Source organism: Cibotium barometz, chromosome 30, assembly GCF_041138505.1.
Source record: "Cibotium barometz isolate CiBa-2024 chromosome 30, ASM4113850v1, whole genome shotgun sequence".
NCBI lineage: Eukaryota > Viridiplantae > Streptophyta > Polypodiopsida > Cyatheales > Cibotiaceae > Cibotium > Cibotium barometz.
The window spans coordinates 31,500,036-31,513,303 of record NC_141075.1 but is presented as its reverse complement, the minus strand read 5'-3'; the positions used below and the strand labels follow the sequence as shown (position 1 = coordinate 31,513,303).

The following is a 13,268-nucleotide window of genomic DNA, read 5'->3' as shown; positions in this document are numbered from 1 at the left end:
AACCATCATTTTTTGGGTCTCAAATATTGTATTTGATTAGAATTGCTGGTAACATGATCTCTATGTGTCTTTTTCTACCTCTTTTTTCTTTCAAAATTAACGTTAATTGCTAAGAAAAGTTAGACATTGTGATAGGCCTTGTTGTGATTGGAAAATGTAAATAGCAATGTGAGCTTATTCATATTATAAGCATAATTTCACCTTTATTAAATCAACATATCATTTGATTGAAAGGATAATCTAGGAGTTTAAAAAAACCAAAATACATGGCTTTGCAACAACTCATCATGACCCCAACAAGTGTCACTTAAAAAAATGTATGATCTCGTTGTAGTAGAACTTTTGTTGCCCCAAATTTGTGGCTTTGACTGTGTCACGGGTTCACTGTGTGGCAATATGTTTCCAGTAGTTACTACTTGGCTAGGGGGATGTGGAGTTACCTTGCCCCACTCCACTATACACTCACACACACTAGCAAGACACTATGTTTAACGTGCACCCAAGAGATAACAAGTAATTGACAAGAACACACTTATTGACAAGGTAACACTTCAGTAGAACACACTTCTTGAAGGAAAGAGACACACACAAAGATAATGAAGAATAAGAATAACTGCATTCATTCACTAAACTGTTTGATTCATCCCCTTAGATGTCCCAAGGTTGTAAGTGGTCCAACCACTGTGCGAGTAGATGCACCGTTTGGGACATGAAGTGCCTGCCTCTAAACCTTTAGCATGATTCCTTGTGCAACCTCCCACTCATTGTTTACCAATATTAGGAACGTGCCAGTGCAACCTGCCACCATTGATTTGCCAATATTAGGAACACACCACCCGCTTTCCACCCACTTTTTGTTGATGGTGTGCAAGTGGTGGCCCTCCAAGGTAGGAGATGGACCTAGATGCCATGGAGCGCATGTAACTGACAAAGAAGTTGGCTGTAAGAAGGAGGGGGAGCGTCTGAAACCAAAATGTTCAGTAAAGGAGAATCCTTAGAGATGGTATAACCTTTCAGAGTGCTTGGCATGGGGGATGGAAGCATGAAGAGGTCGCCAAGAGCAAGATTGAAGATCGGCGGACGACAACATTGTGCTAGGTTGCCTGGTCATAGAGGGTGGGAAGATCAGTGACATCAACGTCAAGGGAAGAAAGGAAGTTCCACGATGCTATGAGTTCAGTCTACAAATCAATAACTTGTTGGCAAAGATCAGTGACATCAACGTCAAGGGAAGAAAGGAAGTTCCACGATGCTATGAGTTCAGTCTACAAATCAATAACTTGTTGGCAAAGAGCAACCTCAATGGTATGCAATTTGGGAGAGTTGTTCCTAGAGTGTGGTGGCCTCTTATTTTCTAGGTGGCTCTTGCAAGATCTTGCCTGGCTAATTTCTAGTTGTTGGAGGGCAGGGATGGAGGTGGTATAATGCTACTCGATGGTGGACATGGCTTGATCATAAGCTCAATACAATCGATATTTGTGGGAGAGTTGTTCCTAGACTGTGGCGACCTCTTATTGTAAATAACTCTCGCAAGATCTTGCTTCTAGTTGGAGGGCAGGGATGGAGGTGGCATGATTCTACTCGATGGTGGATATGGGTTGATCATAAGCTCACTTTGCAAGTGCTGCTATTCTTGGGAGAGCACTAAGAAGTATTTTGTGAGGTACTCAGAGTGCATGGTGATATTCAGAAATATCTCATCCAATGCCCAAACCAAGCATGCATGAATTGGCCAAGGATGATACAGAGTATCAAGGTGCCAAAGCGATGGGAAGGATGTCCCATAGTGGTTTGGGGCTGGCATAAGTGTGAATGGAGATGCACTCCAACGATGACCACAAGATGGGGATCTTGGGGAGGAGAAGGAGGGGAGGCGGGCTGAATGGAGAGAGTGGGAGAGAGGGGATGAACAAGATGAGGACTTGCAAATAGATATGAGAGGCTATTGGTGAGTTGAATGTTATAAGTGGGGTGGAGGAGGGTAGAGATGATGGAGGCTTATAGGTTGGGGTAAGTAGTGGGAAAGCAGCCTGCGCCAAGATAAGCACCGTGTCAGGGCTTATAAATAGCAAGGTCGTCAACGTCTGTAGCGAGCCACCCAGATAGGCACCGCGTCCGGATTAAACCGCCGCCATCTTCGAACTAGAGACCTAAGGATTTCCAACTACGCCAACTACAATCCTCTGCTCTAGCGCCTGTGTTTTAATTAAATAGTAAGGCATATTAAAGCCTTACTAAAAACCTTATTAAAAAGGCTTTTGAAGACGCCTTCACCATCAGCGCCGATTAGAAAGGTTTTGTCACAACCTCTAGGCCACATCATCAAGAGCGAAGCTCTCTGCAAGCGGCTTCGCTCTCTGCAACATTCCGCTTGCAGCATAGAGAAAGTTAAAGCACAAACACAGATAGCTTTCAATTTTCTTCATCATGCCGTCATCAAGAGAACTCGTTGCAACACAACTCCGACATGGATGCCCCTTTGCCTAATGCTACTCTCTCGAACAACAAATTTATTTGTTGCAACAACAACTTCAAGATGTTGAATGCCAATTACAAGACCGTGCGACGACAAGTGAATGCGGGACACAGACGCAGAGGACGACCGAATTGCTAAAATTTTGCGAGCCGCGTTTGACACTCAACAAAATCGCAAAGAAAAAACGTTAAGTCATCGCTCCTTTACATTTTCTCGCTTTGATGGTCACACAAAGGTGGAAAAACTGTTTTGTCACAGTTGAGTCTATTTGATGACTACTTTGCCGAAGAACATTTTTTCGAGTGTGACAAAATCAACTGCGCCACCAACCACATGAATGATAAAGCTGCTTTATGGTGGAACGTGCTCCGCAATAGCACTGATTGTCCTACCACTTGGGCCTCATTCCAAGAGAAGGTCAAAGAATCATTCTTACCACCTCAGTTTCATCTTCACGCATACCGCGCATGGTCAAATTTCTCATGGATTGAAGGTGAAAACATGAGTCAATATACTAAGCGTTTTTGGCAATGCCTCTTATTCCTTCACATGCTCGAAGATGTGCATGAAGATTCACTTCAACGCAAATACAAAGATGGTCTTCAATGTGTTATATAAGTGAAAATAACCACTTTGAAGGCCTCTTCATTCTATGAAGCAATTTCTTTCGCTCACAACGTGGAGAAAGAGTTTCAATCTATTGCCTCGATGGTTCGCTCTTCTCAAAAAGCTACTCAATTTCGCCAACCCCATGCACTAACACTTTTAACAACACTTGTGCATCCACTTTTCCAAATAGAAATGTATCTAATGTGGCTATTTCCAAGCCAAATGATGTAAATTCAAAGCCCCAGCTTAACCACAATAGCGTGTGCACACCACATGCTGATTTGCAGCACAAATATCCTATCTTTTGTTATAAATGTCATAAATTGGGCCATAAACAGTCTCAGTGCCATGCTAAGCTTCCAAAGGACAATCCTTCATTGGCAAAACTCCACTATATTAAAGAGGATAGTGCTATTGAGGATCTTGATTTCTCTTTAGATTGGAGTGAAGACACTTTTTAATCCAAGGTGAACAACACAGAATCTATTGATCGAAGTATGCCTCCCTCGCTACATGCTTTATTGTGAATGAAAGGTCATATAAATGATTCTGAAGTATGTGTTTTACATGACGATGGTAGTTCACATGACTTCATCTCTGAAACCCTAGTAGCTCCTCGTTTGGTGTGCATGTCTTGCTTGTGCAGAAAAAGAATAAAACCTTAGGATGTGCATAGACTATAGAGCACTAAATAAAGTGATTGTTAAGAACCACTACCCACCAATCCCTAGAATTGATGACCTATTAGATAAATTGAAAGGTGCAAGTGTATTTAGTAAAATTGACTTAAAGTCTGGGTATCATCAAATTCGTATGGATCCTGCTGATATCTTCAAGACCGCTTTTCATACACAATCAGGAGATTATGAGTTCGTTGTCATGCCCTTCGGTCTCACTAATGCCCCTGCCACATTTACATGCATGATGAACAAAATTTTTATAGATTATCAAAACTTTGTGATTGTTTTCTTTGATGATATTCTCGTTTATAGTAACTCTGAAGAGGAACACAAGGATCACTTAAGTATGTCTTTGATTTATTTACGAGAAAATCAATTATATGCTAACCCTAATAAATGTTCTTTCTTTCAAACTGAGATAAAATATCTAGGCCATATTGTATCGGCCCGATGGTATTCGAGTAGACCCTAAGAAAGTCCAGACCATTTAAGACTGGCGTACTCCTAAAAACGCACATGAAGTTAGATCTTTTCTAAATCTAGCAGGTTTTTACCGCAAGTTCGTAAAGAATTTCTCACTCATTGCTCTCCCCCCATGACTATCTTGCTTTGCAAGAAGATAATTTTTCGATGGGGTGACAATCAGCGAAAGTCCTTCAAAACTTTGAAGTACTTATTAACCTATGCACTTGTCCTACAATTCCCATTTTTTGACTGTCCTTTCTTTTTAGTTATCACAGATGCTAGTGGATCTGGCATAGGCGCAGTCCTTATGCAAGATGACCATCCCATAGCTTATGAGAGCCGTAAGCTTAAACCCAATGAAGCCAAGTATAGTACCTATGACAAGGAACTTTTGGCTGTTGTCTATGCCCTCAACATATGGAAGCATTATTTCATGGGATCTGAAGTACTAATAAAGACAGATCAACAAGCTATCAAGCACTTGTTGACCCAATCTTTAATATTGGATCGCCACATCAAATGGGCTTCTTTTATCCAAAATTTTCTCCCTATCTTTAATATCGGATCGCCACATCAAATGGGCTTCTTTTATCCAAAATTTTCACCCTATGATCCAATATCAACCACGTCGCATTAATGTAGTTGTAGATGCTCTTAGTCGCAGACCTCTTGATGATAACCAAAGTTCTGTTTACAATTCTAATTCATTTGACGAGCTTATTTAAATAATGTGTCTGCTATTCAAGTGCAATCTTTCGATGCTATGATTGACTCATATGGCGACGATCCTGATTTTTCCCCTCCATGGAATGCCATACATGCTAACAATTCTTTGCAACTAAATGATTACTCTTATGCAAATAGATTTTTGTTCTTTCAAAAGAGACTTTGCATCACTGTACCATTTAGAGAACTAGCCATAATTGAGATGCATGCTCCTGCTATATGGGACATATAGGAATTCAATCCACATTAGCTACATGTAAAGAATATTTCTTTTGGCCTGACATGAAACATGACATTGCAAAATTTATGTGTCAAAGAATTAAACGCCATCATGGTGAATCTTTTGGTCTTTTAATGCCCCTACCTTTTCCCAAAGGTCCATGGGAAGAGATTTCAATGGACTTTATTTACTGGTTTGCCGACTGTCCTCTCATAATGACATGATATGGACCATAGTTGATAGATTTAGCAAGCAAGCATACTTTGTACCTTGCAAGAAGACCTTGTCTGCCCCTCAAGTTGCAAAGCTATTCATTAAGACTATCTATCCTCACCATGGCTTTCCCAAAGTCATTCTCTCTAACCAAGATGGCCTTTTTTGTAATCATTTTTGGGTTGCTTTATTCAAGAACTTAGGTTCTAAAATGGAATTTACATCCGCTTTCCATCCAGAAGGAAATGGCCAGACTAAATCCTCTAGGCTTGGCATGAGAATTGATCCAATTTCTCCATCATAATTACCATACTGCAACCATGGACATCATTAGAAGTTATAGGTCCATTTGCTCTAAATCCACTAGGCTTGGCATGAGAATTTATCCAATTTCTCCATCATAACTACCATACTGCAACCATGGACATCATTCGAAGTTATAGGTCTAATTTATCCAATTTCTCCATCATAACTGCTCTAAATCCACTAGGCTTGGCATGAGAATTTATCCAATTTCTCCATCATAACTACCATACTGCAACCATGGACATCATTCGAAGTTATAGGTCTAATACATCATCATCATCAACATCTTTTGGCCAACATGGCCGTATTTGCCGATGAAACAACTCTCAACAGAGACGTTCTGACATCAATCTTTGTCTTGCTGGAGATGTCATAATTCAAAAAGTTATGGTGTCAATCATCACGTACCTACATTTAACATACAAAAAGATGATTACTTAAATCTAGCTTCTTTAGGGTGACATTAATACTAAGAAGATCAATAATTGCTTCATACACCTCATGTACAAGGGAATGAAAAGTACTGAGAGGGCAATGTCATTGATCAATCATTAAAGTTCGGCTTTAGATTGGCCTAATAGTTTTTTTTTTTGGTTTTGTCAAATGGATCCTTCTCCTATGGGTGAGCCCACTACTTAATGTAATATAAGAAACAATTCCTCTCGGAGGAGGGGGACTTTACTTCTTCCCATGATGTGTTGAGCGCCCATCCTCACACTCCTTCTCTTCCTCTCTCTCTTTCTCTTCTCTGTCTCTACATGCGTGTTGATTTTTCCTTAGGATTTTTAACTTTGAGAGTTGGTATCACTGAATCACAGAACAAAGGATGCATAGTGGTTGACTTGTAGTTTCTTTGAAAGCTTTCCAAGAGGTTGAGTGTTACTTTCGTGCTATACACACGACAATCTACTATACTAGTAGAGTTGTCTTTTGCACTATTTATATGTGTGCTACACTTTTGTTTTGAGAAATGTAGCTTCAATTTAAATAGTAGAGTCCTCTTTTGCACTATTTATATGTGTGCTACATTTTTGTTTTGATAAACTTAGCTTGAATTTAAATAATCTTAGAGCTCATGGCAAGAACGTTCTTTCTTTATTGTATCCTTTGCCACCTTAGGCAATATGCGAAGTCTTGCTCTTTGTTGGTCACGTCTGCATAACGAGCTATGGCGAAGCCTTCATGCCTAGTTCTGGCCAAACCCTTATATCTCCGTTCCTACGTTCTGTAAGCCCACCAGGGTTCTTTCTGCAAAAACCTCTATGATGTATGCAGAAGGTCGAGCTACGGCGGTGTCTCTGGCAGAAGGTCGAGCTATGGTGATCCCGGAGAGATGAGAGATTAGTACACAATAAGATTGAACTAAGATGGGGTTCTGAACAATGTCACCCACATGACAGAAAAATCAAGCTAAGATCCAGCTATTGCCATGTCTGAGAGATGAAAAAATACAACACAGAAAGATTAAGCTAAGCTCCAGCTACGGCGATGCCGGAGAGATGAAGAAATGCCACACCATGTGCCACCAGGGTAAGAATGAGGGCCTAGCTCGCCTTCGTGCCGAGTCTCGCAGGTTTCAAGACGAACTCAGGTGCATCCGCTCCTCTCTCTGTTGCCCTCACCATCATCACCATGTTGATTCATCAGAAGAAAGCTCAGAAAACTCTGCCTGGGACTCTCCCCAAACCCTAAAACAGCTAGTTACCAGCTCAAACAAGGGTGGCAAATGCATCACTCTGAGCGATGCATCCGTTCAAGCAAGCCCTATTGGAAAATACACCAGGCCGGATGTTCTAGATCATGTTTCAACATACCAGCCCTACAATTCAGAAGAGTACTCTGTGTGTAGCCCTAACTCCATTGACCATCAGAGCTTTAGGCCGTGCTTACATGGCTCCACAGGGCCAATCTGCTCGGCTTCATATGGCCCATGTGGTCAAGAGATCACCCACAATGGCACTGCCATCATAGATCACCATGATTCTGTCAGAAAAGATGTCATCCGTATCACTGCCACCACTGTTTTCACTGCAAATGGGGGCAACCTAGTTCTCACAGCACCTAGATCCTTTCAAGTTGAAGCCAAACAATCAACACAGAGTTCTATGCTACCTGATTTGAGTAAGGCAGGCATGCGGTCTCATATACCTGAGGCTTTACAAGCTGGAGAGCTTCAGGAACAAAAGCCACGTGAACCTGAAATTGTAATTGGTGCCAGTAAAATCAATTGGCCAGTATTTGGAGAGTGTCGAACAGGATGGAGAAGCACAACCACTGTATCATTTGGAAATGATTCAGCTCATGTTTGCACAGAGTCACTGATCTCTGAACACAATCCTTTGGAACAAAAGAAAGATTTCGAAGCTAGTGCTTGCACCCACTTGTCTTCCTCCGACTCATCTGACCCTACAGCATGCCAAGTTGATATGTTGAAAGACCAACGTGTTGTAGGGAATCACACACAGAGAAGCTTGGAAGAGTGTAGTAATAGCAGAGTGCTTTTTCATGAACCAGAGAATGTGGATGAATCTGATACCAAGAAGTCCGAATTATTGATGTGTGCTCCTAACGCACATTACTCTGCAAAAAACATGAAACTAAAGGAAGCCATTGGAACAGGCAAGGACAGTATTTTGGCAAAAAGGATGGCCTCAAGAATCAAGTTCATCCTGCAGGTACGCATTCTTTCCAAATGAGTGGATAGCTCGGTTTACATGCACTGTAGTAGGTCTTTAATTCTTCTTTATGGAAGTTTAGCCACACATGTGGTGTACACATATACAACACTACATCAAGTTCATTAATTACATCATGTTGCTGTAAAATAAATGTCTAATTGCAACAAGTTTTTGGCAAGAGTTTTCAACCAACCAGAGGGTATGCTGAGTCATGGTTTACAGTACCCATGGGGTGGGTCTTTGAAGTTTCTCAAGCAAAGCCTACAAACTGAAGGTTTTCATAAGGATTTCTAGTTCAGATGTATAGTGGATTTGAGGAGCAGACTACAGGTGGTCTCAGGTGCATAGCTGCCTGATACACTTCTTTGAAATGGAAGATAATACTCAATGATTTGGCTCTGGGAAATAGAAGAGTACTCCCCAAGATTGGGTTACTGAAGAAGATGTGATAGTAGAGAATAAGTTTACAAATATAATGCTCCTCCATCTGGGTCTTTCCTGTCTCACCTAGGTTGCAGGTGTTGCAAGCAATCTGTGATTGGGAAACCCTATACAAGGTTTATTTTCATCTCTAACGATGTGAACAGACTCTAATCTGACCTATGGCTTTTCTTGTAGCATGTGACTATTTGCCTCTGCAAGTGACTATTTGCCTCTGCAAGTGACCTGGTCTCTCAAGTCATTGATGGAAATCTCCCGGTTGCATTAATGAGAGAAAGAAATAAAGATTTTTGACATGTAAAAGAGAGAGAAGAGAGAGAAATGTAACATGCGGAAGCTCGGTGGATAGAATCGGTAACTTCAATGTTCAGAATTCAGCAATCTTTTGCTGACGAAGATAACACACAATATAGACAGAGATATGGAGAGAGAGAGAGAGAGAGGGGCGGTGTGGGGGGGGGAGAGTCGGACACCGTATTGGGTCCTGAATACCCTTTGTAGGGCCCCCACCATGAATGGTCTATTTGCTTTATTAGAATGATGCAAATTCTGCAAATAAAAATGTGGTTCTTGATCTGCACTCTTCACCTTGGCTGAGAGCTCCCCTCGGCTGTCTTGGCCCTTGGAACACAACAACCCTTTGTGAATTATGAGATGCTATAACTGAATTCTGGTTTGGCAAGGTGCTGGTCGGCTGGCTCTTAGAGGAGTCGGCCTGCTCTGAAAATACCCCACGACCAGGTCTTGTGCTGAATGACTTAAGGGATGAACTAAGGCTGGTTACCTTATAACGCTCTGATACCAATGTGACATGTGAGGGAATGATCGTAGTAAAACAACCTTAGGCTTAACTAAACTTCATTTAGAAACACTTAAGAGAAAGAGAATGGTTTCAATGCATGATGGAGTTGATGGTTTATTGTCTTGTGGATGACTACCATGAGGTTATAAATTGCACTTTCTTATAAGGTGAATTTGGGCATGTTCTTGGTTTCATCTAGGTATATCTTTATGCTGTATTAGCGGACATGCAAATTTCACATTGTGAAGTTTTCGTTCAAGTTGCAATTAATTGATATTGTGTTAATTCTTTCTATCTTTAGTGGTGCATATTCCCTATCAACTATTTTTTTGTTGTAATAATTCTTTCTATTTGTTATGATCCTTGGTGCTAGGCTTCATTATGACTGAGTCTGCCCTCTATCTTCGGAGCTCTGACAGAAACTCAGTACACAGACTTTGTATGAACGTATGCTGTGTGTGCGTGGGGGGTGTGTGTGTGGGAGCATATATTGATACCAAGTTCTACACCCACTATTGGGCATTGATGACATTAGTGGGGATGTCGTAGTATCTAGTCCATACTATGCATGATGGAGTTGATGGTTTATTGTCTTGTGGATGACTACCATGAGGTTATAAATTGCACTTTCTTATAAGGTGAATTTGGGCATGTTCTTGGGACCTGGATTCATCTAGGTATATAATGGTTTCAATGCAAATGCAATGCAGCTATATTAAATGCGATGGTTACAATGAGATCTATGAATAGATCTATGCCTGTCCTAAATGAGTATCCTTCTCGGAAGAGAGAGAGACGTTGAATGATGATGATGACTGACTGTGTCCTTCTCCAATGCTGAGGTCCACCCTTTGGATGCTGGCTTTCCTCTATGTAGGAGGCAGGAGATGAATTGAATGCTGACTATCTTACTTCTGAATGTTGAACTCCACACCTTCCTAGGACCTTGGGCTGAAGACCACCAAAACGATGGAGATATTGGACTGAATGATGCGCTTTGCCTTTTATATGTGAACTAGATGCTGGTTGGGCTGTGCCTACTGCAGTCGGTTGAGGGAATGTGTCCACGGCTGGAATTAATGCCAATCGGCTGGCTATAGTGCCCTGTTGGCCTGCTGAATACTCAAGTCTGCTGCTGAATATTCCTGTTGGCTGCCTACAATGTTGCCTAATGCTTGAATGCCATGCTTAATGCTAAGAATGCTCTGATCAATGCTCATGAATGCTAAGAATGCCATGTCACCTGTACACCAACTGGGTGTGCATGTGACATCACATGGGACCAATTTCCACTCTTGGTTCTGTACCTTCTATTCAGATATGTCCATGTGGCATCCAAGTGCGGCATACACTTGAAATCCCCTTCTACTTAGCTTGACGGAAACCTGATAGTCTTCAAAGAAGTCTTTGTCAAGTCAAACTGCTTTGTGTGTCCCTCGGTCTTGAAACTTCATGAGGAATTGTCTTTGTCTTCGGTTGGAGCCGTGCTTGAAACTGTCACGACCGTGTTTTTCTCTGGACAGTATGCAGGTGTGCTCGGGGACATGGTGGACAGTGTGAATGGCATCGGTTCGGAAGTCAAAACGGACTCAAGGTTTTATAAAGGTCCCTTTTTCACAACCCCATGTGGGGGGAGGGGACAAAAGATTTCAAAAGCCTTTAAAAACTTGATAATACCTTTTATGAAAGTAAACGTGGCCCATATGCTATTATTGGGGCCACGTGTGCTTTAAAAAAAAAAGAGGGGTTGGCGGGTAGAAAGGAGGCGCCTCTCTATTGGTACACATGCGCTAGGGCTTTTTCTCTCACTTGGAGAAGGGCGAGCAGATGGCATGGCAGCTAGGCGCCTTTTGATTGGTGAAAAAGCAGAGCATTGGACTGCAGAAAACAGAGTGCCTCTTGATGGCTGGACAACACTTACACGCGGGACAACACTTACACGCTGCCTGGCTGGACTGCGGAAAGCAGAGGGCTGGATGCGCTTCTCTATTGGCTGAACAACAGGAGTCGGGTTGCAGCAGAGAAGTGTGTGTGTGTCGGGCTGAGGCAGCCAGGCGGATGTACTTTCTCTTTCCCTCTCTTGCTTGCTATGAAACGCCCAGCAGCACGGGTGCTTTTTGGAGGCGTGTTTTTGCAGGCGGCCAGGGGGGTGGTTTCTTTGGACATACAGGCAGCTAGGGGCTGGTTCCACATGAACATAGACATCATTTCGATGGCGTTCAACTGAAGGAACTTTCAGCTTCTCTTTGCTTTGGTTCGGGACTGTTTTGGAAAGGGTTTATGGATTGTTTCATGGTAGTGCATGTGCCTACGAACATGAGCAATTCCGAGATTGTTTATGGACTATTTTTGTTTGGCAGAAAATTCAGCTATGTGCTTGGGTTTCCGGCTGCAAGTACAGGTCAATTGAATGTGTTCCTTGGCATGGGAGTGATGCAAGCTCGCATGGCTGCATGCTCATGGAGGAGATTGTTTTCTTCCTGCTGGTGGTGGAAAGGAACAGAGGGACCTACAGTTATGGGCATCTCTACGTTTCCAGATGTTTCATGAGGGAACAGGTAACTAGATGTATGCTGTTGTTGGCACTGTTGTTGAATGGTGCTTTGAATGGTTCTGTATGGAAACAGAACAAAGGTTCCAAAGGGAAACAAGCCTAAGGGTTTCACGTGGAAACAGTTCGTAGGTTTCTCGAGGAAACATGTTTATGGTTCTCCAGGAGATAGGTCATATGCAGGTAGAAGGTACAGGAATGGACACATGTTTGGTATAACATTGCTACTGATTGGACAGGGGACAGGGAATCCATGACAGAGATGGATAGTACCCTTGGAAGGTAGAGAGGGTTGGTATAGGTGTGTCGACTGTATGGTATGCTGTGTTGTGATGCGAGTTCTCTTTTGGGAGACAGTTTGGGAGTCTGTGTTGTGAGGGTGTGATGCTGTTCACAGGGTGAGAGGCTATGGATGGTTGTGGCAGCCCTGATCATGGGAGAAAGCTTCTGTATGCAGACTCAATGTGTGAGAGTCTTTTGATGTGAACAATGGTTGGACTTGTTTGTGGATACCGAGTGGATATGAAGCCATGATGTAGGGTCTTTGCAAGCTTTAGGAGTTCTACTGTGACGGCCGCCTGAGTTTCCAGCCTTTTTGTAATCCAAGCTCTTATAATCAATTAAAGAAATACCGCAAGGGGCGCCACTGCGTTTTAGGGCCAATCGGTGTCCGTGTACTGTTTGCAAGAGCACTCTAGCTCCCCCTGTTTGTTTTCCTTTTCTAGGTCCTCAATGGTGTTGAAGTGTTTTGTGTGCAAGTTTGTTTTTGCATTGTCCTTTGGTTTTGTTTGAAGACCGAGACCGGTTTACAGAAATGGTGCAAAAGGATCTGTTCGGGAACCATCACTTCAGCTTCATCAACTATGTTTGGTTCCGCTTCTTCTTTATTTTCTGAAGGGATTGGACTTGCATATGGTTTTAGCCAACTGACATGGAACACATCATGCATAGTCCAACTTGGAGGTGGCTTCAATTTCATTGACACCTCGTTGATCTTTCTTTGGATAGGAAAAGGTCCGAAGCTCCTGAACGATAGAAAGATGAGAAACAACATAAGACGCACTTGAAAGTGGTCTTTGATGAATCGAGGAAACATAAGCT

The 13,268-nt window shown here is 42.2% G+C and overlaps 1 protein-coding gene across 5 annotated transcripts in view; it reads left to right on the top strand.

Moving 5' to 3' along the window:
* The first annotated feature begins 6,806 nt into the window (after positions 1-6,806).
* LOC147621385 (uncharacterized) overlaps positions 6,807-13,268 on the top strand; it is a 152,962-nt gene continuing 146,500 nt past the window's right edge. For all 5 annotated transcript variants that reach the window (XR_015269820.1, XM_086824139.1, XM_086824141.1 and 2 more), the window contains exon 1: positions 6,807-8,370. Coding sequence is in view for 4 of the 5 variants with exons in the window: in XM_086824139.1 (XP_086680265.1) it covers positions 7,195-8,370 (1,176 nt within the window). In the remaining variant the exon portion in view is untranslated. The remainder of the gene's footprint in view (positions 8,371-13,268) is intronic.